The 27,774-nt window shown below is 32.2% G+C and overlaps 1 protein-coding gene and 1 long non-coding RNA gene across 3 annotated transcripts; one reads left to right on the top strand and one right to left on the bottom strand.

The window, feature by feature from the left end:
* Nucleotides 1–1,932: 1,932 nt before the first annotated feature.
* Nucleotides 1,933–14,073, bottom strand: LOC140451847 (uncharacterized). Its single transcript, XR_011952098.1, has 3 exons — nucleotides 13,853–14,073; nucleotides 12,990–13,173; nucleotides 1,933–4,675 (listed from the first exon to the last, which is right to left on the bottom strand). It is a non-coding gene; the product is annotated as an uncharacterized lncRNA (long non-coding RNA).
* LOC140451846 (solute carrier family 41 member 1-like) lies at nucleotides 13,275–26,783 on the top strand. 2 transcript variants are annotated; one of them, XM_072545751.1, is made up of 3 exons: nucleotides 13,275–13,331; nucleotides 14,611–14,705; nucleotides 25,284–26,783. In XM_072545751.1, the coding sequence occupies exons 2-3, from the start codon at nucleotides 14,619–14,621 to the stop codon at nucleotides 26,628–26,630; spliced, it is 1,434 nt and encodes a 477-aa protein (XP_072401852.1). In that variant the 5' UTR covers nucleotides 13,275–13,331; nucleotides 14,611–14,618; the 3' UTR covers nucleotides 26,631–26,783. The 2 variants fall into 2 exon arrangements, with proteins under 2 accessions (XP_072401852.1, XP_072401854.1); XM_072545753.1 differs by lacking the exon at nucleotides 13,275–13,331 and adding an exon at nucleotides 14,399–14,420.
* Nucleotides 26,784–27,774: the final 991 nt, after the last annotated feature.

Below are 27,774 nucleotides of genomic sequence, written 5' to 3'. Positions count from 1 at the left end.
TTAGATTGGAGGGTTATCCGAATTATGGTGGAGATCTGAAGATACCGAAGTCCAGGTGTTAGTCTGTTGCAATCCGCATAGTTACTGGTGCGGAGAGAAAACCGCCCCTTGTCATTTTTGTACAACTGGAAGTTGTAGAAGAGGGTCCAGTTCCCGATACCAGCATACTGTTCCAGTTCCAGTCCCGACAAGGTTCCAGGAGGAACCATCTTAGAGGGGGGCAATGTTACGATAAATATTATTTTTTTTGTCATTCTCACTTTTGTTCTAGTGTATTCTCCGACCCGCTAGAAACCGGTCTGGCGTTCCCTTTCATTCGAGACAATTCAAAGGTCAACATCCGTGGGCTGCGAAGGGATTCCCGAACAACGGCTGTTTGATATATATATATATATATATATATATATATATATATATATATATATATATATATATATATATATATATATATATATATATATATATATATAGCGGAACTTTTATTATGTGAGGCAGTATGAAAAATAATATCGCGTCGAGTTTTGAAATGTAACTAACGCGCGTATTGTAATAAATGTAAATAAATTATATAATTATTAGTGTGAATTAAATTAGTTATATTGTACAAATACGAGGGCAAAATCTATGAACTTATATGAATACCTATGATACTTATTGAAACAGATACCAGTGATATTAAAGAAAGTTCTAATAATGATATAACAGTAATATATTGAACTGAGTTTATTAGTCTAATCTAGTTATTTTGTGTAAGTATGTAGTCTTTTAAACAATTTTTTAAGTCAAAGTCTTCCAGTTTTGTATAATTTTGCATTCCTGTAAGAGTACTCGTATAATTGTCTTCAGGGACAGGTTTGTCAATACCATAAATGTAGGCGAATTTTCTATATCTAAGCGCTGATTTTAGTTGAGTGTATTTAGTTACTTCTATGAGACACATAAATGCATCACTTAATCGCTATCTGTTATTGGCTGCTTGCAATTTCGCCTATCTAAAAGAAATTATAACAACTGTATTTTTTTATAGTTTTAGTTTAGAATCTAAATTATTTTAGATGTTACTAGCATGTACATGATAGCTTGTGAAACAAACAAACTGACAAGATAGGACATACTGCATGTAGGTTATCGTGTGCAAGCAGATTCCGAACTTATCGATGTCATTTTCATAAAAAAAATGTAGATAGGAGAAATTGCCAGGTCACCGACGATATGTTATATCACATCAACCCAGACAAACCTCTGTCACAGCCCAGAAGTAAAAAAAGCTATCCAATCCAGCTCATTTTTTAGCTATTGTCTGTTTTGTTTATGTTATTTTCCTTGTTACTAAACAAAAAATATATTATAAATACTTATTTTATTATACTTAAGTATAATTATTAAATGTTATTTAAGTACGATAAGTACCCTTAACAATACTAAAACTTGTCAGTCAGATATTTTCTCGCCCTGTCAAGGTAACAGGTATATTGTAACTAGCATTAAAATATATAAAGGTATACTAGGTATTAAAAAATAGTAATAGGTATAACTGTTACTGCTAAATACTCGTTTAGCCCATTGAGATTATCCCTCATAGACATAGGAGTTTATGGTTGGTAAAATCAAACGATTTATTTCTTGAGACCGAATGATCGAGGTGATGAACTAAAGGCTTAAAACGCCCCATACTATATATTTAGCCAATGAATGCTAGAATTACAGCAGGAATGAGAATAATTGGTTGATGAGTAAAGAGACACAAAGTACAAAATGTTTTGTAGGTTAATATACAGCTCATTAAGACATCTGTTTGCTGATCTTAAGCTGTTTTACTCACCTTGTATTTAGGAGAGTTTACAAGAAATAGTAAACACGTTATAGACTAATTTATTTTGATATAAAATGAAAATTTTAATTTTAGGAGAGTTTGAAAGAAAAAGAAAACACTTTATTGTAGACTAATTTATTTTGATATTAAAATGAAACATTTCGTTATCCATAAAAAAAATTTATAAATGTTTTTAGATACAAAAATTCGTTATATAAAAAAATGTAATTGCAGAAGATTGTAGCAAAGTGGCCTTATAAGCAAAATAAATAATTTTAAAATCTATTGTAAATTTACCCAACCAACATTTAATTAAAACATATATTTTCTTTCTAACTGAAATTTGACTTTATGGAGCCACATTTTGAATATTTATATTTCATTGAAATAAACAAGATTGTAATGAACCAGAACACACTGAATCAATTCATCAATAATGCACTAAACACTTAATACATATAAAAAATTACTTAGTTTCCAACTTCTTTCAACATTCCTGGGTTTCAAACCTGTGTCACAATCGCCAATTTATTTAAATAGATATTTTACATAAATATATGCGATTGCACACTGGAGAAAAACCTTACAAATGTGAAACTCGTTTTAAGCAGTTCTTCCTAAAGTAATTGAAAAACCATATGAGAACACACACTGGAGAAAAACCTTTCGAATGTGAAATTTGTTCAAAGCAGTTTTCTAAAAAGAGCAATTTAAATAAATATATGATTGCACATTGGAGGGACACTTTACAAATATGAAAATTTGGAACAGTTCTCCAAAAACATGTGGCATTTCATCAAACAAATGCTTTTCACAAGAAAAGTACTTATGAAATGAACGTGACAAAATGAATTAGGACAACTGGTAAAAATTTTTATATTTGTAAGTATTTTTTCAGTGTGCAAACACATATTTATTTAAATTGCTCTTTTGAGATAACTGTTTTGATCAAATCGCACATTCTAAAGATTTTTCTGCAGTGTGTTCTCTCATGGGGTATTTTAAATTAATTTTGGAAGAACTGCTTATAACAACTTTCACATTTGTAACGTTTTTCTTCAGTGTGCAAGCGCATATATTAATATAACGGAAACTAAGTTTAAATAAAGAGACAAATGTGAAAGTTGTTTTATACAGTTTTCCCATAAAACTAATTAAAATAAACCATGAGGTACACTATTATTGACAGGTTTCAAAACCAAACTTAAAACGATAACGAGTTGTTTTGGAATAAAAACCTTTCAAATATGGGTTTTACTGTAAATATTTGTAAGAAGACATTCTTCTGAGAAATCTTTACAGCTATATCACATTCGAAAGTATTTTTTGCTGAAACAATTTCCAAGTAGCTCCATAAACTAGTTTTACTCAACCTAAAGTCAGGCAGCTTTTCTATTCCTTTATTGTATGTTTTAGCCAACACACCACAAATTTAACCAAAATACACTAATGCCGTGTATGTGCTCAAATTATTCTTTAAGACCAGGATCCCTACTATAAGGACTACCCTTAAAGCAAGTGCGTCGTTGCCCGTATTCTGCCGCTAGGAGGCACATACATGTAAAGGAAAACATGTAGAATACATTACTGAAGTAGACATTATGTTAAAAAATATTTAAAACAATAAAGAAATACACTAGTTACATATTTGGCAGAAAAATTAAACTGATTTGACTACAGATGACTCGTGATAATACTGTAGAAAAACCTATCAAACGTGAGGCAATGAAAAAAGTAATTCAGCCTGTACAATTAGAATTTCAAATTATTAACAATTACTAGAAAAAGACGATTTACGTTGTAATTATTCTTGAGCAATACTTTGCTACATTGTAAGGCAGTAGAACTTACTAAAATAGAATGGTCATTGTTATAAAAGTAGACCTCTTAGGCTAAGTGGAAGGGTGGTTAAGCCCTCACTCATATTGAACCTTACTTAAGGCTTCATAGATGTACTATAAAGATCAAAATAAAAAATGGGACAATTAAAAAGGCAATAAACCCAATCAATGAAGAAAATCAAAATATAGTAGAAAACAGATTACAGAAACAGTAAATGTGAAAATAACCAAAAGGCCTAAATGTTAACTACTTTGATAGGTTTTAATAATCTTTTTAATTTCATAAAATTTGTTGTTTACAAGTGGCTTCCTTTTTCATATATGAATATTTCTGGCTTTCATAATACTTGTATTTTCTAGACATGTAATCATTTACTCATAAGAAATGCCTTTCATTTGATAGGTTTTGTTAGAAAATATCATCAGACTCTTCAGCACCACAACCAGCTTTAACACTGCTGCTCAAAAAATAATATGTATGCATTTATCTTATTTTAGAAAGTAATGCCAGCTTTACATTTACAAGTACTCAGATCTGAGATATGTATAGAACTGTGAATGTTTAGATTGAATATGAGGTTTCTTGCAATCAATTTTCATATACAACTGGTTAGAGGTTCTGAGAACTCATAAATGTAAACTCGGCTTATCAGACCAAAATATTGGTGATTTATGTTAAGAAACTTTTATATTGTAATTAAATTAATAAATTATTTTTGAAAGAAATTATAAATATAAAATAATGCTTAATATAACCGTTTACTTAACAGGTTATAGGTAATGGATTTTGACAAGCGCTATGACCTTGTAAATAACAGGTAAACTTGTGTACTTCATCGGCATAACTCATACCTCTTGTTAAAATCCATTACTTCTACATATTTTCACATTATTTATTAAATCTGCTCCAATCCTGTGGTATGCTAATGGTTTGGATTGCTTAGTCACCCCAAAATGCACTGACTTATAACTGTCCATATAAATATTTCCACCATCAATATGTACAATCAATGCAACAAACCTGTTAAACAAAATAAAATTTAGTAAAAGTACAAGCATAATATAATATAAAGTTTAAGTTAATGAGTAAATGCCACAATTAAAAGCAGTAAATAAAGATTCACAAAATGTTTCAGTCTTTTTGAATGTTACCATCAAATATAGAAACTCATAAGAAAGCTAATGCTTGACAGAAAAATACCTCCTGATTCAGATAAGTTTTTATAAAACTCTTCAATCAATGTTGCTGGTAATAAATTTTTGTTCAGTTCATATAAAAATGTATTCACAAAATAATTTGTAATTAATAATAATATGTTCAAGACTTGTGTTGATGTTGCTGGGTAAGTAATAATTAACCTGATTGATAATATTTGTGTGTAAATTAAAAATCCACAAACTTTCTCATGGTAAGTATAATATTCATACCACTGCTCCACATATGGCATTTTACAAAATTAATATTTATCTAGTAAAATGTCAAGATTGAAAAAAAATTTATATATCTTTTACCCTATAATTGACATGACATGGACGAATTACAAGCAAACCTGGATAATATAGGTGAAGATGTAGAGACAATACCATCTGATTCCAAATCAATAGTGGATAATTTTGAAAATGAAGATACAGTGGAACCTCGATTATCCGTCTCTCTATTAACTGTCACCTCTGTTAATCGTCAGGGTCCATACATAAGTTATATTGACTACATAAGTAAAATTTAGTCATCAATGTATTTTGTTTGAGCATTACGATGAGCCAAACGAAATTCGTTGAAAAGTACACGTGCATTTTTTATGTAAATAGTTTTTGTTCTTATTCAGGGCTCTGGATTAAATTTTAATTTAAATGAGTAGGTATTATAATGATAAATGATACCGTGCTTTTAGAGTTCTATTTTTTGAATCTTAAACCGAAAATAAAAACGCACAGCACAATAATTATTACAGTCAATATATGTGTGTCACCATCACCATAATTCAGTTTGATTCAAATTCCAACATTGATTGTGTCACTTTGTCATTTGATCAATTAAGTTTTGAAAAATGGAGTCCTCTACATCTGGAGCATCAAAAAGAAAACTTGTTTTGTCAATTGAAAAAAAAAAAAAAATAGAAATTATTACAGAACTAAAGAAAGGTGTTTCTGCTGTCGCATTGAGCAAAAAGTATGATGTTCCAAAAACAAAAATCAATATGCTTCGCAAATGAAATCGTTGGATGACCAGGTGAAATATCGTAAGACAATGAAAAAAGCCACAAATGAATCACTAGAGACGCCTCTGTATTTGTGGTTTAAATATGAACGCGCTTTCCATTAACTACTACGCACAACATATTGCATGGATGTTCCAGGAAATATTCGCTGACTAGTTCAAAAAGGTATGTAATGCAAACCAAAATTTGTTTATCTATTTTTCTAACGTCTTGTTTTTTAGGTTTTTATACCGAACGTTCTACAATACTTGCAAGCAAAAAATTTACCACCAAAGGCGATTCTCATTTTGGACAATGCACCTGCCCATCCTGAAGCCGGTATACTGCGAAGTGACGATGAAAATATCACGTGCTCTTTTCTGCCTGCGAATACAACATCATTGATACAGCCAATGGATCAATCAGTCATTGAAACATTGAGAAAAAGTAACAGAAAAAAATTTATTCTAAATCTAGTTATGGAAGAGGAATATTATTAGCCAGAATACTCGAGAGCATACAATTTAAAACACGCAGTCGACAATGCTATAGATGCTTGGGCTGAGGTTTCGGAAGTAATGCTGAAAAGAGTGTGGAATAAATTATGGCCTGAATCAACTCAAGATGAAAATGCCCTCGTGACAGCCGAGCTTGATGCGGTAAAAAATGAAGTTATGACTGAATCAACTGTTTTGTTTTCGTTACCTAAAGATGACTTAAAAGAATGGTTAATTTGTGATGAGGACGCAGACAGACGAAACCGAGTCAGAAGCTGACACAGACTTTGACGGTGTCGATGTTGATGATGCTATTGCAACTCACAAAGATTTGCGTAAAGAAGCTAGATAAGCTGCATCGCACATACAACAATTCAGCGAGTGATATTCTCGGCAAGAAGAAGCCAATCAGGTAGATTTGATGATTTTAAGTCCATTAAGAAATTCAGCCGTTGCAAAATGTGAAGTAACAATAAAAGAAACAAAGATTTCGGAATATTTTAAATCAAATTGTTTCAACTGTACCTACATAAATCCCTCTCATATTGTCAAATAAAACATACAAATAAAATGTGAAAGTTATACTATGAATTTTTATTTCTTTTAATGTTCTGTTAACTGTCTTTTCGATTATCCGTCATACCCTTGGTTCGGTGACCTGACGGATAATCGAGGTTCCACTGTATAGCATATCAGGTGAAGAGCCTAAGTCTGGTTTTCCCCTAAAGGTGACAACAGATATGGCTAGAGTTTCTAGACAAGAAAACTATACTTCTTATACACATCCAATATGGTCAACTAATCATAGACTTATCTGCCCTGAAAATTTTACATATTCTTCTGAAATACCAGTTTATTAAAGACCTTCATAATCCAACCCCATATAATTTGTTGCTTGTTGACAGCTTATACTGTACCTTTGATTGGGAAATTGAAGAGACAACATCCATGCAGTTGGTGAATGTAATGCAACTGTAAATGTATCTCACTGATATCTGCCTATTTTTGAAACTGATACAAAAAACGAATTGAGGAGAATATCAGTGGTTCACCAGTGATTAAGGATTGGTAGCAGTAAAATGGAATGATATGAGAGCAGTACACATACTTTTCAACTTTCACAGCCCTGAGGGAGTCAGTGAACAGATAAATTTGACCAGGTGTTATTAAGTTAAAAATTGACCATCGCAACAAAATATTGAATATTTTTTTATTTATTAGATGCTGTGGTTGTAAATGCATACTGCCTTTACAAGTTGCTAAACTTGTGTAAAGTAACATCAAAAGATTTTCACTGAGCTATTATTAATGGATTATTGACAGACCAAATTGTTTCTAAAAAGAGACTATCTAACAGAATGCCATCAGACTCATTACAAATCAAAAAAGCAAAGCTATTTGTTCCCATTGAGATGTACTACATACTTCAGAACATCAGCCACAAGCCACAGTAAAGTTTAAAAAGATGTGCTTTATGCAGCATCAAAGACAACAAGTTAGGAGCGAATGGATTTGTTATGTGTGTAAGTTCCATTATGTCATCTAAAAGCAAATCATGCTTTCAGAAATATCACAATAAACTGTAGGTTCGCTTTTTTATATTACTATATTGTTTGCAAACTTGTACTTCCCTGTAACTAAAAAAATAAAAAACTTAATTGCAAAAAAAACATCTGATTGTCAATAGTAGATAATTAACCCCTTTGTGTATTTTTTTTACCAATTTGTGAATAAATATGTTGTTGCTCCACTAGGACACTTTTTGCATAAAAACTTTTGCTCCTCAAAGAGTTACGTAATTAATATTATATTTGAATGGTTATACAATAATGGTCACAACTCAATCCATTTAAAATGCTGTTTATTGTTTGACTAGTTATGGAGTTAACAATTTGCTCTCCATCCTCAGACAGACAAACAAAATCAACCAATATCCTAAACATAAATGGATCCTAGCATGTAAGACATGCCATCCATGAAGGGTAAAACACCAGAATGAAATAAAAAAAACTACAAATATAAATTATTTAGACAACAAATTTCAAATAAATGACAAACTATGATGAACAGTCAGTGATATAACACAGATGAAGAGAAATGTAATGCTTTTGCAAAGCAACTTAAAAAAACCTAAAAATGCAACAAGGATAATAATTTGGATACAGATGCACTAGGCGAGAATATTTTTGAAAATTTTTATAAGCATGAATACAGCTCCACTCAAAGACTTCAAATTGTAAAATCTTAAACAGCTAGATACTGTTATTCATAAGGAAATAAGAAGCATATATGACTATTGCATGATATCATTTCTTTCCTGATAAACGGAAGACAGGCATTGTAATAATTATTCCTAACCTAATACTAACCAAAAACTACCTCAAAATTACAGTCCACTCTTCTTCCACTAATAGGAAAAAAATTGAGAATATTATCCAAGGAAGATTATATGAAGAATTAAACCAACATATTCTAGCACACCAAATTGGATTTAAAGAAAAATAATCAACAAATCCTCTTTCAATAGTGTCATCCAATATACAGGCAACAAGATAACAATGACTAAAGGCTGTCAGTTTTCTTGGACAAGAATACTTCATTTGGGATAGGAAGCTAATGTGGAACAATTAATTAATTTGTATCAATGTAAATTTATGAGATATGAATTATGGGATATTGTGCAATGTATAAGAACATATGAAGAGCTCGGGTGTAAAAAATGGTATGTGACATTTTTTAAATGTTAAATGAGACACTCATGTTTTACACATACCATTATTTACGCAAATTCGATGTCACAGTTGCCATTTGCAACTTATTTACAGCGCCATCTTTTAAACTAGTAACGAAATATCAACAGATTCCTGTTTAGAACTGCATATACCATTGTTTTCGAGCAAAAACTTAATTTCGACAATTTTGTCAGATACCATTATTTACACCTGAGCCCTTCATATGACAAAAATATGCTTATATGAAAATGGGAGTAATTTAGTACTACAGTAGAACCCTGATTATCTGTGTGGGTTATCCAAGCTATGATTTGCCATTACTCAAATTGCATTTTTGAGGTTTTATCCAAATACCACCGCAAACCACTCGACAGAAACTACACACCGCGGCGCCGTGAGGGAGGCGCATAATGGAATATCGATAGTAGCAGTGCTGGGAGAATGCACCCTAGAGAAGACACGCTACTCTGCTATATTCTTGTTATGCAAAGAAACATTTTAACAATTGAACAAAACTATGGATTTTAAACAGTGGTGAAAAGAGTGAATGTGTCACATCATTGTCACGAATATATGAAGTTAACAAACCATATCAATAAATACGAAGTGAATCTACAAATTTTTTTTAAAATTCTCTTTTTTAAAATACGGAAATCAATTAAAAGAGCGAATTTTTGAACAACTCAATGAAGCACTTTTCAACCAAGTGGTTTCTGTAGAAAAGAACGGAGGGTTTAACAATCTCTGGGCCAATGTGTGCTAAGCAAGCAGATTTTCATGAACACAAATGCAAATGAAAGAATGTTAAAACTGATTCATCCAAAAATGAGAATCTTGACGAAAAAATGATAAGACAATATCAATAAAAAAAAAGTAACCAATCGAGAGGCTGAAAAAGCTGCCAATATTCTACTAGGCTAATACGTACATATGTATCATATATAATAAATACATGTTTGGATTATCCATGCCACGTCCGGACCCGTGGAGCACAGATAATGGGGGTTCTACTGTATAGTGGAGTTACAGTAAGTAATTCTTTAACACTAATTGCTTTTCTGAATTTTGTATCTTGCTTTGATATAGTGGAACCAATTTTACAAATCTTTCCTAATCAGCTATTCGATCAGCTATTATCATTTTATTATCCTTTTATATAATTAAAAGCACCAGGCAATTTTTCTTTGGATGAGTTCATCATAGCCAGATAAAATAAAAACTTGGTAAAGAAATATATGATACAGGATATGAGTGTCAAGTATCAGCAAAATATTAATATCTTTTGTTATATAAATATTTACCTCAGATTCAGAATTTATAGAAGTATCACACATTTATCAATAGCATAAATTCCTAGTAATTTATCTTAGTATGTAAACACCACAGAAAATTGTACTGTACACAGTTGGCTTTGTGCAGGTAATCAGTGTTAAACTTTTAATTTACTCCTAAGTAAAGTTTGGTATCATTAAATTCTAAATTGAAGCGAAAAATATGGGTCAAGAGAAATTCCCACAATACGAGAAAGTTCATACTTTAACTTTACTTAAAAAAGGGGACTCTGTAATTACTGTAGCATGTGATATTGATTTTTCAAACACCTGGTTTTGGAGCTCCTAAAAAACATCATATAGAACTGACACCATCATCAAGTGTGAAGTAATGTTCAACCCTTCCATAACTACCACATAATTCAAAAATAAACATCCTGATCTTCTTCAGAACATTTCAATAAGAATGATTCTTCACCTGCTTTAGAACAATCTAGAAAGATTACCAACTACTGCAAAGAAGCCCTGGCTTACAAAAACAGTGAAGAAAAAAAGATTAATTTTTGTAAAAGTTATCAGCATTGAACACCTGAACAATGGAAACAAAAAGTAGTGTTCACTGACAAAAGTATGTTCAGGTTAGTAAAATAAAGCTCCAAATTTTTTCACCACCTACTAATTGGGTCAAGGTATGATCCAAAGTTCACAGTTAAAACCGTCAAACATACTGAAAGTGTAATGGTATGGGGTGCATTTAGTGGAAATAAATCAAGGGCAGTGTTGTATTTCTTGCCAAAGAATGTTACGAGGGCAAGCAACTATGTGACTCTTCTAGAGAACATTTATTGAACTTTAAGTGTTGAGACTTCTTTTGGAGACAACTGAATGTTTGGCACAATTTTCTGGTGTGTGAGACAAAATTGGTTATATGATGATTGAAGCAAAAGAAAATCAAATGGTTTTGCTTTAGTGAAATTAAATCATGATTAATAAAACAACAAAAATTTCAACTGCTATTATAAACAAATAAATGTAGGACATATTTTTTGTGTCCATGACTACCTGATCTTTTAAAAGTACCTATTATAATAAATTCTAATATCGTTGGACATATTAAATGGTCTAAGTGTAAATTTTTTACTTTGCATGGGTCATGGCTGTTTATTCTTCTGGGTTTTAATCCATTAGAATAATAATCATATTTACCAGCTCCCCTTTAATGATTAGTTTAAATCAATGAACATAACCCAAAATTTATTTGGCATCTGAATATATGTTTGCGCATTACAATGTTGCCATATTTTTTGTATAATGTACATGAATTTTATAATAATGAAATACAAGATACTCCGTAAACAAAGATTTTAGTTCGTTTTCAATTTTTAATTGCTATATTATATGCTTGCTCTTATCCGATTTGAATTTTAGATGTGAGTATGAAATAATTGAGGATATGCAACATACATAATATGATAAGACATATTATGTTACGCTTAAATCAAATTATATATCTTAGGTTATGCTTATTGCCCAGCTGACCCAGCTCTTTTATCTACTGGGTTACAAACCTTTTTAGGTAGAGTTTACCGAAAGTACAAGCTGATTATAGCAGCAAATGCCACAACATGGAACAAAAAATTTTGGTTTAGCAGTGTTTGCATGTTTTTATAATGTAGATGCTGTATGCTTCAAATATAAAAATATAAAGCTTTAGAAAAGTACATTTTGTTTATATTCTGCAATTTTTGATTTATATAAAACAAGAATGAGTAAATATTTGTTTTGACAATTATCCTTTGATAGATTAGGGAATAGATTTGGCAATCATCAAATCAGCAGTTGTCAGATTGCAACAGATGTTTGTAATTAATCTCAAGAGAGACAAATAATATTTACTCATTATTGTTTCATATAAATTAAAAATTGCAGAATTCATAAAATAGTATAATCGATATGTACTTTTTAAAAGCTTTCTCTGTTTATATTTGAAGCATACAGATGCATTCTAAAAACATCCCAACACTGTAAAACCGAAATATTTTAATTCATGGTTGACACTTGTGGCTATATTCAGCTTGTACTTTCCATGAACTCAACCCCTTTTTATTTACATTTAAAACACTCCTGTCCATAAGCATTAACCTTCAATGAGCATCAATATCAGTCTTAGAAGAAATTACACTAAGGGGAATGAAATATACCAGAAATTTACTAATGTAAAATTAAAAATACCCAAGGATCAATGGAAAGGAGTTAATTTTACATGTAAAATAAACAAGATTGAAAGTGAGAGAAAAGATATGTGGCACATGTCCCAAAAATGTATGGAAAAAAGCTCTACAGACCCATCAAAAAAATTAGAAAAATAAGTACTAGACTACCTTTTAAAGCAGTTGTGTATTAATACATTTTATCAAATCAGAAGTGATAAAAATTAAATATAGACAATGAAAAGAATATGTTAACACACTGTATAATGAACAAACTAAGTGTAGGGGCACAGAATGTCTGCCTGAACCAAGAAATTTATAGAAACAGAAAATTAACATGTTCAACGTTCTAATTACAGAAACAAATAATTTATTAATATATAAACTTTTACTAACTAAACTAAAGAAAAATTTTAAAGTTACTTACTTTTTACAAAATCCTTAGGTCAATCCTGTTTTCTGAACTTTTTCAGTAAGCAGAAGCACAACTGAATATTTGGATACTGCATAATTCTTTTGGGACGATCGTGTTTCACATCTGAAATATTGTGTGTACTTCTCCAAAAATTCAAGGCTCGCCTATGTTCAGTCCCCATTTTGTATAGCAGGACCTAAAACATGAATACCCCCAATTAGATAAATTTAATAAAATAATTAGAAATTTTGATACTGAGCCAATTTAAATATAGATTAAGAATATAATCTCTGAAAAGATCAGTATTACATCACTCTTTTCCAGAAACAGTGAATTTGAGCTGCTTTTTTAATTGTAAGTAATCTTTGCAATCCTATGACCTTTTCTATAGAATTTAAGAGTTATCAATTCATGATGACACAAAACTTGATAATTGGAAAGTAGTTTATGTAGCTCGTTATCACGAGCCGACTGGATGGGAATTTACCTTTGATTTTATTGAAATTTTTAGTTTAAGATTAAAAGGGGAAGTATACTTTCCAGGTCACACATAGGAGTATAGGTTAGGTATTAGATAAAGTATCCAAACAGTCTATAAATTAAGACACATCAGCTTTTTTGCCACGTGGCGTGCCGGCATGATCAGAGGACATTCGGGATAATAAGGACTTTAGAGAAATCAGGACTTAGTTTCAAGAAATCAAGACATTAAGCACCAAAATTATGAATAAATAAACACTTAATGTGCACCATGACCAGCAGATATTTAGGCCAACTTAACAGAAATTTAATGAAATCTTGACTCGTGTATCAATATAATAATTAAATTAATAAATTATGAATTAATAATAAAATAAAAATAAATAATAACGTACCTATTACATTTAATATTATGTACTTCTGAATAATATATTTAGCAGTTTTCGTCCAATTATGAAATTTTCTATTTATCAGCTGCTGTAGAATCACAGAGATAGAATTTGAATACACCATTCATTTTAAATAACTATTAATAGCTTCGAGAAATTATATTAAACCACAGATGTTACCCCACGCCTTGTCGATTTGGAAAAGAGCGTTGATTATGAGGACAGCGGATATGGATACGTAGACATAACGAGATCCAGGTATACCAACTCTATACTCTCTACCAACTGAGGAAAATTGGTAGTTTACGTTTTGTTGGTAGATAAATAGCAACAAAATAGTAAAATTTCAAAAATAGTAACATTGTTATTACACAACCGAATTTGCTTAGAAATTAGTTTAAAATACATTTTCATTACAATTTCGTATTAATTTAAATTCAAATTTATTCATTTGATGTTCCTGTTTTTCAATTAAAACGAAGAAGTAGTGGCACGACTGTTGAATACAAACAGTTGACGACAATCAATTACACGTACACAAATTCGAATTTCTTAAGAAGAAGAAGTCATCAAGGTGTTATGTTAGGTTATATAATATGTTTAACTATAAATCTATAACTACAAGTTATTTATTGTTTATATATTCAAGATTTGTGGTATAAACGGTTATAGTTATAATACTCTTCTACAATAGATCGTAATGAGATTTATTAATGAATATTGGAAGCTTCTAGTATGATGTTAATAATGAATTTGTTAATTAGATATTGCAATGGAGAAACCTATCAATAATTTACATTTAAAACGCAGAAAACAGAGAAGTTTCAAAACACACAAAATGCCAGAAGATGAAGATATGGTAAGTAATCTTATGTTTACATACGTATGAGAGGTCCCAGTAATTAAATATCTAATAGTAAACATTTATATTTGCTACTGTATTTAATATTTACATTAACTTTACAATGACTTAGTTTCTTATTTATTATTCATGACAAAATCCAACTAAATGAAAATGCTGACATACCAGTTTGTAGAATCTATATTGACCTAGGGTAGTAAATGGAGTGGATGAATATGGAAATTGCCAACACACCATGGAATAAAACTATAGGCCTACAAAAAACTTACACAGCAAACAAGATACATAAAATATGACAATATATTGTGCTGTGAAAATGATCTATTTGAAAAAACAATTTTCAAATTATCCAGGATTGTCAATAGGACATGATAGATGTTATCCATAGTTATATTAATTGTTTTTATTTAGATATCAGTTAATTGAACTTGATGTCACTTTTTCTACATGATCATTTGTCTCACAATTTATCAGTGACTACTGTTAATATCCCTATCAGAATTTTGTTTGGATATTCTTTCATCTTCTATATTGCTACCATCTTTTTATTTCTTTATCTCTTCTTTTTTTCAAAATATTTTTTTAACTTCAACACACAATCTGGCAGTGTATATTACTATTTAAATCTTGCTTAATAACCATTTATATCTAGAATTTTGAAATCATAGGGGTTATCTACTAAATGGCAAATCTCATATCATTAGATTGCCACTGCTTTCTTATAAACAATGGTGAAAATCCAACAATTATGATATTCTGTCCTGGAATTTTCCAATTACTTTTCAGAAAAAGTATCATGGCTGGATTTTAATATTAAAAAAATCTTTCATTTTGTTTTTTAAATGTTGAAATCAATAAATGATTTATTGAAATATCCACAAATAACCATTTTTTAATGGTATATAAACTTTTGCAATAATTGTCAAAAGTGAATTTATAACAGCAATCATGAGATAGTAAATTTAAGTGAAAAATTTCCCCCAGAGACTTATGCCTGGTTGCACCAACAGATCTTAAGCTCCAGCTTATCCCAGCTCCACGTATAGCTAGGGCTGCCTTAACTTTCACTTATGTTGCACCATAATTTTCGATTCTTATCTAAGCATGTCTTAACTAAGACGGAATTTAAAATGCAATTCAAGTGGCAACCATGTAACTTGTCAATTATTGAGTGACGAAAAGAGTCTTAAGATTTTTTTATGTTCATGTGCTAATTTAAATAAGTATATTTTTTTAATGCTCTGTCATATGTTAACAACAAAAAGTCATTAAGACAAGTATACATTACAGTAAATGACCATTTACTTTTCTTGCACATTTTCTGGAAAAGATCACTGCCTATCTCAATCAACCAATTTCATAATCTACATTATATGGGTTTTTATATATTATAGGGCTGATTATGGTAGTTGTTGACCTTTTCTGCAAAAATGCAACAAACATTAAACACTAGCAAAGCTGTAATTTACTGAAATGTGTACTTAATAAGTTTTTCTTGTCATCAGATGATACATATTTTTTTTTCTTAATTTAAATATTGATTATATCTTAAGTAGTAACTCTCCTTGTTTTATTTATTTTAGAGTGTAAGAGATACAGGTGAAAATAAAAATGTGTATCTGTATTCCACAACACAACTGTCAATTTTTTGAGGTTAGATTGCTCATCTTAACTCAGACAGCAACATAAGCTGAGAATAACGTGGACTTGAGATTAGGATCGGTTCAAGCTGAAAATTGATCTAAGACTCAATGGTGCAATGCATATGATTCGTAAGCTGAGCTTAAGACACATCTTAAGCTTAAGATATGTTGGTGCAACCAGGCTTTAGACTTCTACTGTCTGAGAGACCCTCAAATTAAGCCAAAAAGGTTTTCTGTTTAATATTCTATATATTTCTCTTCCATTTTTTATTTTTAAAAATACCTCATAATATGTTGGTCTTCTATGGAAAATGTGACACCACAAACTTTTCTTGCAAGAATTCAAGCTCCTGACAGTTTTTATCTTCAAAGTAGGTTTTGAATTTTAGAGTTATAGATGTAAAAGTATACATGTAAAAGTTAGCTTCTACTATGGAATTCATTAAAAATGTTTTTAAAAGATTTTCATCTCTTTTTCGAGGTTGTAATTTCTTTTTGTCATTGAAATGAAGTTGTACTTGAAGTAATATTTATACAATAAACCTTGGAAGTCAAATACAGCTACTGTTTTTTTATTTGTTGCTTAATATTGCGATGGAAACCATCAGTAGTGATGTGTGTATGACCTTTGGCAAGATGCATTAATTATATTGTTTACATGAAGGGTATGAGTATCATTATTGCTAATGCAGTAAACACATCATCTATGACCACTGACAGCCCATATAGGGCCATGGTTGCCCGTTGGGGTTTCTAGGCACTAAAGTTTTACATTGTATAGAGACCAGCCACAGTCATAACTCGTCAAAAGTCCAGCTTTTTATATATAAAATCGTTACTTAGTAGTTTGTCTTCTTAACAATAATACTTTTTGCAATAATTTTTTTGTGTGCCTTCCATTGAGCTTTTATGATTCCATTGTCTTTTTTTTATTATTTTACTACAAGTTTCCATTTTACATATGCCTGGGTGCTTTAATTTCAAGTCATTAAACAGTAAAGCAACTGTTAACCTTCAAGGCAAATATCTAGTGAAAGGAGTATTTTTTCTTGTGGTAATGACCAACACAGGGATTATAAGAGTTTATATGATTTACTATTATGTCCCTGTCACAGATGTTATTGGATTTTTTACCTCGATTTTCTTTTACATATGAATTAAGCAGCTCCTTTTTGATAACATATGATATTTCATTGATAACTAAATCACTTGTATACCTGAATGTAGTCAGTTAAAAATACTTTGCATACTTGTAGAAAATTGGTATTGTAATTTTTACTTAACCCTTTCGCTGCGAAGCGGCTGAGAGGATTGGCATCCCGTCACTGCAGTGCAAATAGTTGTCTCCTGCAGTGAAGCAAATATTTTTGGCTTTTAGGTTACAGTCGACTTAATTTTCGGAATTCTATCATTTGTTTTACTTTATTACTTTATTTCATTGCCAATCATTTTACCATAAATATGAAAAATAAAGGATAATAGGCCAGAAAAAAAACTAAATATCCCAAAAATCAATTTTAATAACAAAAAAATGGCTTAAGAAAAATTTAAACTAATGATTTTTCTCTAAAAAACAAAAAAAAAAAAAAATACAAATATAAAATATTTTTAAACTTATCTGACATTATAGATTTCTTAGAGTATGATATTTTTCAAAACAAGGTGTCACGCACAACCCGACATCACATGGTTCGCACATGTAAACTGTTTCCTTCCGCAGTTTATTTTTGCTACAAACAAAACATCTTTTTCTGCCTGTTGAGTGGTTTTAGTATTTGAGGCAATTTTTGTATGTAAATGTCTACCAGTTAAACGAAATGGAGCGGGATTTTTTGCTCTTCTTGCCCTGCATACGAAGGCATCTAAATTTAATTCAATCATTTGGGAAATCAAATTTAACTGAAATTTGGCTAACGGCATCTTCTTTTTTGTGGCATCTTGGAATAAGATATGACTATTTAGCAGTGCCATATCCATAATATGGAAAAAGATCTTTTTGTACCACTTAGTGGACCTTCGAACACACTCAATTGAGCTGAGGAGCATGTCGGTTTTATCTACAGCTCCCATATTTTTATTATAATCCATAACACATTGCGGTTTTACTATTGGCCTATTTTTTTCTTATCAGTTTTTCCGGTATCTACTACATGTTTATCATGTGCTGTACTAAGCATGAATACGTCTCGTTTATCACACCACTTATTGGCAATTAGTCGGTTTTTAGCGGTATGAAATACAGACTCACCCCTTTTTAACTGTTCCTCCATTTTTGGCATTTGTTTTCTATTTTTATGCACAGTTCCGCAAGCGTTAGTGCAACGATCATGTAACCATATAAACAGATAAGGACTACTACTACTACCAATTATCTACAAATAACATATGATTTTTGTCCAAATAGGAGTCAAGAAGAGTTTGAACTACACCACATTTTCCGAAACTAGAATTCACAATTTCTGTTGTTGCTCCAGTATAAATCACGAGAATGCTCAAGAACTTAATCGAGCCATACGAAAACAGATAAAAGACGATATTAAAAAACATCAACAAGAACATGTAGAAAGAGTGATAGAGAAAAATCAAAGTCTGAAATATACCAAACCGAAATTAGGAAAGAAAAATATTATAACTATGAAAAATCAACAAGGCCAACTAGAAACAAGCAAAGCTCAGATATCAAACATAGTTGAAAACTTCTATACTGAGTTATACCGCTCAAGAAACGATCCCCCCGACTCTTCAAAGCAAAATCTGAAAAGACAAATAACAAACGTAAATTCTGAAGTAATGCCCGAAATAAGCGAAGTAGAAATAGAAAATTCAATTAAAGAATTGAAAAGAAATAAAGCAGCGGGTAGTGATGGAATTCTGGCAGAAATGTTGAAAGAAGGAGGAGAAGAAGTCATCAGGTACCTAAAAATACTTTTTAATAAATGCCTATTTGAAGGAAACATACCAAGGGAATGGAATACTGCTAACACAATATTAATACACAAAAAAGGGGACAATACAGATCTGAAAAATTATCGTCCAATATCACTACTATCACAACTTTATAAAACATTCACAAAAATAATTACAAATAGATTGACAACAAAGTTCGATGTATATCAACCAGTAGAGCAAGCCGGATTTAGAAAAGGGTTTAGTACATGTGACCATCTTCACACACTAAAGGTCCTAATAGAAAAAGTTAACGAATACAATTTACCAATCTGTTTAGCATTTATAGACTACGAGAAAGCTTTTGACAGCATAGAATTATGGGCTATTGAGGAAGCACTGGTCAACAGCAGAATAGATTCTAGATATAGGATATTAATACATAATATATACCAACACGCTGAAATGGTAGTCACGATGGATAACGGAATGAAAACGAGGCCAATAAAAATCAACCGAGGAGTAAGACAGGGAGACACCATATTTCCAAAACTATTTACTGCCGCACTTGAAGATAACTTTAAATCACTAAATTGGGAAACGAAGGGACTGTCGATAAATGGAAAGTATTTAAACCATCTAAGATATGCAGATGACGTAGTACTAATAGCCGACAGCTGGAAAGAACTGAAGACGATGATCGATGAGCTTCATACGGAATCCATAAAAAAAGGACTGAAAATGATCTGAGTAAAACTAAGCTAATGTCGAATAAAGATGATCAACCGACGATAACCATCCAAGGAACAAAAGTGGAACATGTAGAAGAATACATATATCTGGGTCAGAATATCAAGGTAAACAAAGAAAACCAAACTACCGAAATAAGCAGACGAGTAAGAATGGGATGGGCCGCATTTGGAAAACTCTCATACATACTGAAAGACAAAAAGATACCCCAAAACCTTCGAACCAAAGTGTTCGATTCTTGTATCTTTCCCGTTCTCACTTACGGAGCTCAAACCTGGACATTCACAAAAAAGAACATGGACAAGATTCGAAAAACTCAGCGAGCCATGGAACGACAGATGCTTGGTATCTCACTAATAGATCGGCAAACGAACGAAGCAATCCGGAACAAAACAAAAATAAAGGACGCCGCGAAACAAGCAGCTAAATTAAAATGGAAATGGGCTGGACACAACGAACGTCTCGAAGATGGTAGATGGAACAAAGAAGTCGGAAACTGGCGACCGTACGATGCGAAGAGACCAAGAGGAAGACCTCAAATGCGCTAGAGCGACGATATCAAAAGAGTCGCAATCAAAAGAGTCGCAGGACCAATGTGGAAACGCCTAGCACACAATTCGGATAGAAAAAGGGCTAAAAAAAAAAATATACAATATTAGCTGCTGGAACTCTTCTATAACAGATCTAAGTGAAACACATTTTACAAGCCACAGTCTTTGAGTTGTATAATCCATGTCACAATATGCATTCCAAATATCTGTTTGGCATTCTTTGCTGAATTCAGAACAAGACTTCTTACACTTCACAGTATGTCAAGGCAAAATGGGATGTTTATTTTTGTTAGCTCTGCGTTTTCTGTAGCTGATATTTGTATCCTTTTTTTAGTAACTTAGCTATCCTGGGTTGGCAGTGCATTCATAGCTATCCTCATCTGTAGATGAAAGCGCTAAATCATGTCTAAGAATCAGTCTCTTCAACTTCAGAGTAACCATTATTACCATCAGACAATAATAATTGTCCCGAAATAAAGATACATTGATTTCTTGTCCCAAAAAATAAAACAATAATGTGCAGAGAGTTATAAATATTATACCACTATACTCATATTCTATATATTATCTAAACAATCTCTTACCAGTCATGCTTGTTCTGAATTCTACACATGTTTAGTATCAACTGAATTTTTCGATTTTTATTCATATTTGATAATTAATAGGTAACATTCAGTTGAATTTTAAATAGTTAGTACAATAAACTTAAATATTTTATCATCATCATCATCTTTAGCTCGACAATCCTTTGTGGACCCTGGCCTGCTCTAAGATTCGTCACCATTCTGTTCAGTTTCTGGCGACGTGTTGCCATCTTCTGATTTTTAGTATCCCCAAGTTGGCCTTAACTCCGTCTAACTACCTAATTCGCGGTCGGCCGTCTATTTCTTCTTGTTATAGGTGTTTCTGTCATTAGGTTTTTAGCAGTTGTATTGTCTGGCATTCGTATTACGTGTCCAGCCCCTCTAAGTCACTATGTTTTAATTAGCGTTATAATATCTGGTTCATTAAAGAGTTACGCTCGAATATTTGCAAAAGTCTTTCATCCTTTTGCATTACAGTCCATGTATCTGCCCCACATATGAGGACGAGCCTCAGCAGTGTTTTGTATATATTAATTTTAATTCTTCTTTGGATGTTTCTTAAGTGGAAATGTTTTTGGAGTCCATAGTATGCCTTATTTGTAAAGTTTTTCGTCTTTTGATTTCTTTACTTGTTTTGTTGGTAGTAGTCACTAGCAAACCAAGGTATGTGAAGCTGTCATCACGTAAATAATTTATACATGACAAAAATGTACTTCACTCACCATAATAATTTAGAAACAACTAAAAAATATTTTGAGGTTAACAACGGTCTTGACTATCAACAAATGTAAACACTGTGATTAGTACCTAGATACGTAGATAGACACACAGGGTAAAACACTGTAAATACCAAAACTAAATAAAAACACTGTATATCTCATAATATATACAGTGTTTATACTTGGGGATATAGATATAATGTGTTTTAGATTGGTAAAGTGAACATGGAATTGTTTATAAAGTATTGTATGGCATCCTGAAATCATGCACATTGTACATCCAAAAATGGTATAAAAGTGTTTTTGAAAAAATTGGATATACAGTGTTTCTACTTGAGACAGCATAAATGTTTAGTTGCTTTATGACAAATACTGCATCTACACAATTTTCCAGTACGAAAATTCTGTTCTATTGTTTGATCTGCTAAGCTTATCCTCTGATTGATTAGGTCTTACAAAATTTGAATTATAAGTTTTAGGGTGGTATTTAACAAGTTAAAGTAAAATTCATGTTGTAACGATCATATTTTGCCTACCACATGGGGTAAGATTATGGGGTTGAAAATTGGGGACAGAAACTATGGGGGTGGAGATAGGGCAAGCACAATAAATGCTACTTGTGCGAACGGCACTCAGAGTTTGTTAGGAGAGCTGGGGTCGTGGATAAGTAAATGACAAGGGGTTTGGATTGGGGCAACTACAAAAAAATGGAACAAAGGGGCACTAACATGAATCTCTTGGGACAAACAAAACATATAAACTGGAATATTTATTTGAAACGCAGAATATCCCAAAAGCGGTTTCGATCAAAGAAAATAATACCCAAGAAATATAAACAACTCTAAAAATGGTTTATTATACTGGGCGACGCTAAGATGAATTGGAAGAATTCGGTGTTTTAATACGTACGAATGGGAAATGAAATACACTAAGATTATTCTTTGATACTTTATCAAATACGAGGGGATTTTAATACCTATCCAAAGAATTTAGAAATGTTACAATGTAACTTTCTGGCTAAGCTCTAGTATTAGGGCTCTCAGGTCGTGCAAGCGCTCCTAACATGACTCAGCGACCACTTACGTAGCCGAGACCGACGGCTTTATGTATCCTTTGAAGCACGGTGGCGGTTCAGTTAAATTAGAAATGGAAAAATTTGTCTGTGCCGGTAATCAAACCGAGGCCTTCTAGCTTGTTAAGCCAGTACCATAGTCACTCTATCTGGCACTTTTTATCACCTTTTTGAACAGCAACATTGGTTGCCTAGTTTTCCATTCTTTTCTTTAAGTGAACGGATTAATACATATTTATATTTATGCGATTTTTAGTATATGTAAAGCTCCTTGAACATTATCACCTTCCAATTATATATTTGTTAGTATAATTCATAGATTTCTATCCCGTCTAGTGATTTTATATTTTAACACTTAAATTAGTTTATTATTGAAAAATAAAAAGCAAAAGATATAATTGCAGTGCTTCCGAAAATTAGTAAGACATTTTTTGAGAAGTTATAACTTGTTTGAGGAAGATGGTATGTAAATAAATTCAAAATATTTTAATTGCATAGACTTTAGGTAAACAAATTTATAAAAACCATCTATCTAGTGTTTTTTACCGTATTTTTTGTAGTATGCAAAAAGTATATGCCGCCTGCGAGCTAATACCTCGCCTTCATGCAAGATATGGTTAACTGTTTCAGGTTGTTTTAGGTTCAAGTCTCTATGAAAGAATCCTATTGTGTGCAACTATCTTGACAGGAGTGCCTTGACTGGCGCATGTCCATTAAGTAAGCCTGTTCTAACTCTGAGCTGATTCTTGCTTGTTTTTGCAGTATGTCAGCTCTATTAGCACAAGTCCATACAATATATAATTTGTCACGTCATGGGTATATTTTCCTAGTAAGCTTTTCCTAGTAAGACCATGCTTTTTGACACTCCCACGGCCGACTCTGCTCCGAAGTATTTTGTAGCTGATGCTCTTCTGGTAAGTGTATCAGCTCTTTCATTTCATTGTTGTATATTCCCCAATTACCTGAAACCCATACCAGTGTGACACTGTTCCGCCAGTCTGTTGAGTTCCTCTTGGCAGTCCCCACACTAACCCAGAGTCCACCTTAGTACTTACTAGGGTATATTTTCCCATTCTTCCAAAAGGAATCTGTTCTTTTTTCGGCTGTTGAATCTTTCTCTTTGTGATGATTATTAAGTTGTTGCTTTTACTTCCGCCATGACTATTACTAGTGTATATACTGAAGTGGTTTTCTCGTGCCTTGGTCATGGCTGAATATACAAAATTTTGTGGATACCACCGTGCTGACTTCTGTCTGAGACATAATCTTGAAGCTCGTTGAGTATTTGCCTATGTTCAGTTTTAAAATCTATGCTGCATCGATTACACTAAAATGCTCGATTGCAGGAATTGGAGAAGGCTGTGGTTGTCTGTGAAAAACATTGGGGTTCTAAAATATCTAATTTTCCTACTTAAAAACCCCTATTAAACAGTTTCAAAAAAGTAAAAGTCAATAACGTTCTTTCTATATATTTTCATATGTATGTATATATATATATATATATATATATATATATATATATATATATATATATATATTTCTGAAAATTATTAAGTTTTCGGGAAGAACTGCGTTGAGAATTTAAAACTCGACGTTTCGGTACCTATTTTGGAGCCATTATCAAGAGGGGTATGAGCTGGAGAGCCCTAGTTAGATTCCAGACACTGACAAATTTTTTAATTTATAATTTAACTGAGCCGCAATCGTTCTTCGGAGGGCACATAAGGCTCTCGGTCTCGGCTACGTAAGTCTCGTTAAGTCATGTTAGGTCTAACACCAGACCTGTGCTAGAAACACTACCTATGGCCAGGTCCTCGGCGGCCCCTTACTTTTTCTCATATGGTTAGTTTTGGGAGCTCGTATATCTGTTATTGAGATATATGCCCCAGGTATGCAGTGTATCATCTTGATTAATGTTAACAGTTCTCTGTTTTTTACATTATTCTCAAAACTTTGTCATTTGTGATGTGATCCACTCAAGATATTCCCAAAATACGTCGGTTTATCTACACGTCGAAGGCCTCAAGGCGGTTCATTGGTCCAAGGCTTTTTTTGGTCCAAGCTTCTATTCCAAACAAGACAAAGTGCCCGTAGTATCTGACAAATCTGAGCGTGATTTTCGCTCTTAGGCTGATCTTGTTTAAAGTCATTTGTTTGTTTGTTTTGGATAAGTTCCAGAGAGTACCTACTGCTGCCTACACTTTGATGTATCTTTTGGATTTATTAACTTAACAAATTGCAAACTTTACAAGTAGTCGCCACAATACAAAATAATCTTCAGTACGTAAATTATAGATCCGTTTATTGTTTACAACTTGAAGAACTGCGTTTTTTTAAATTTACATATTAATTGTTTTTTGGATCTTGTAGGATGAAGAGGATGTGATATTAGATACCTGCGTTTTACTTAATAGTGGACAGATCTCAAAGACTGATGTCAGTATTGAACAAAAGGAGCCAGTATGGGTGACAGCTGTACAAATGTTCGTCCCATTCATTGTGGCTGGGTTTGGAATGGTTGCGGCGAGTTTGTTATTAGATAAAGTACAGCATTGGCCAGTATATAAAGATGTTAGCGAGGTGTATATCTTAGTACCTGCACTTCTGGGTCTCAAAGGAAACTTAGAAATGACTTTAGCGTCTCGACTATCAACACATGCTAATTTGGGGCATCTCGATACGCATCATCAAAAAATAGCTTTGATAGGAGGAAATCTTGCCTTAATATTGTGCCAAGCCATTGTAGTTGGATTTTTAGCCTCAGTAGCAGCGGTGATATTCGGTTGGGTTCTAAGTGGAGACATCAATGTAAAACATGCCCTTTTGTTATGTGCCAGCAGTATCGTCACTGCTTTTGGGGCCAGTTTTATATTAGGGTTGGTAATGGTTGTTGTAATTATTGTTTCTAGGCATTTTCACATTAATCCTGACAATGTCGCTACTCCTATAGCAGCAAGTTTAGGAGACTTAACAACTTTAGCGTGTTTGTCATGGTTAGCTTCAGTTTTTTACCATACTATGGATACACATCCGTACTTAACATCAAGCTCTATTGTGATGGGGCTACTAATGGTGCCTCTTTGGGCTTGGTTAGCCAGTAAAAATGAATTTGTAAATAAAGTCCTCTTCAGTGGTTGGAGTCCCGTCGTAACAGCTATGATAATTAGTAGCGTGGGTGGACTTATTTTGGATTTTACAGTATCTCAATTTAAAGGAGTAGCTGTATTCCAGCTTGTTATAAATGGAGTTGGAGGGAATCTGGTTGCAGTGCAAGCCAGTAGGATATCTACTGAGCTGCACAGTATTGCACAACCAGGGTACTTACCAGAACATATGCAAGTATGCTTAAGCCCGTGTTCGGCTTTTTGTGATAAAAAAGAAACAAGCCATGCGGGTACCGCACAAATGTTAATGCTGATGGTGATACCTGGGCACCTTATTTTTTCTTATACTATAAGTTATCTCGAAGCAGGTCATACTTCATTTACATTTATTTTTATGACAATTTACTTAGCCGCTGCTCTATTGCAAGTGTTTTTGTTGTTATACATTGCCCAAATTATGACTCTTAACATGTGGAAATTAGGAATTGATCCTGATAACTCCGCTATACCTTATTTAACGGCCATAGGAGACTTACTAGGAACAATGCTCCTGGCACTAGCTTTTCACCTTCTCTTCATTATTGGCGATAGAGATAGTGATGTTGGTGATTAAAGTGATGTTACAGATTTTCCAGGGTGGATTGTGCAAATCCCATACTTGGGGCCATAATCTTATATTTATTGTGATTATATTTTATTGTACAAATCATATTAAATTTATAGGTGCTATAGGAAATTATTTAAAATAAATTTTTATTGAACAAAATGGTTTTATTTCTTATATTTGTATCAACCAGAACCACGCAGAAAAAGAAAAAGTCTTCACTACTAGAACAGAGTTGGATGGTGTTATGCAAAAAGAAATTAAACCACAAAAAATTAAAAATTCAGTTATCGTAATCACATGCTAGATTATATTATTATTTAAATTATGCAAAAATTATTTAAGTCACATCAGTATTTAAAAGAGTGATACAAGTGAAATTTTAACCCGCAATTTGTAAATATTCAACCTGTAATTATGCAAAAAAAAAAACGTTTAACCATCAATTCAAGCTAAACACCAAGTTTATTTTGCAATATACACTAAACATCCTGTATCAACATAACAGCTAAACAACAGATTTGAGAATCGCCGTTATCTTCTATTATTTGGTTAATAAGACCTACGATGATAAAAAATGGGGAATTAAATAAACTTCCCGATGAAAGAATAACGAAAGTCATCAATCACATTAAGCTTTTCCTAGGTATATGTCGCAATTACTGTAGACTTGATACAGAATCGCATTATCTTGACGGTAATCTGAACTTACACAAAATGTACAATTTGTATGAAAACAGTGTAGAATGTAGAAGACGGTGATGACCCAGTTAGCTTTTCCACGTACAAAAAATTATAAATCTATAAAAAAGCCTTATTATTCGCAAAAGTGGCCATAAATTCATATCTGCTCCATTGAACAAATGAGAAAGCTAACGGACAGAAAAAAATTAGATTGAATAAAGTAAAGAGTAAATCAAGATATTAACAATTGTAAATTATATCCGTACTTTGCGTCTAGTACTAAACGCAGGAGAGCTCATGAGAGTGTAGAAGGCCAGAGTTCTAAAAGAGTAAGGTAAGATTCTACTTTTTCTTTTACTATTTCTAGGTATCGTTTACTTCGTTATGTTTAGGCTTCTTACGAGCTTCTCGTGTGATACTGAGCTTCAATTCTAAAATTTATACGAGATTTTCATCACATGCTAAAAAA

The sequence above is a fragment of the Diabrotica undecimpunctata genome, chromosome 10 (genome assembly GCF_040954645.1).
Source record: "Diabrotica undecimpunctata isolate CICGRU chromosome 10, icDiaUnde3, whole genome shotgun sequence".
In the NCBI taxonomy this organism is placed as follows: Eukaryota; Metazoa; Arthropoda; class Insecta; order Coleoptera; family Chrysomelidae; genus Diabrotica; species Diabrotica undecimpunctata.
Note: the sequence above shows the minus strand (reverse complement) of the source record. Positions and strands in the feature narration are given on the sequence as shown.

Coding starts and splice junctions, on each gene's coding strand:
- LOC140451846 (XM_072545751.1), top strand. CDS start 14,619: ATGGAGAAACCTATCAATAATTTACATTTAAAACGCAGAAAACAGAGA. Junction 14,706..25,283: donor TGCCAGAAGATGAAGATATG/GTAAGTAATCTT, acceptor TGGATCTTGTAG/GATGAAGAGGATGTGATATT.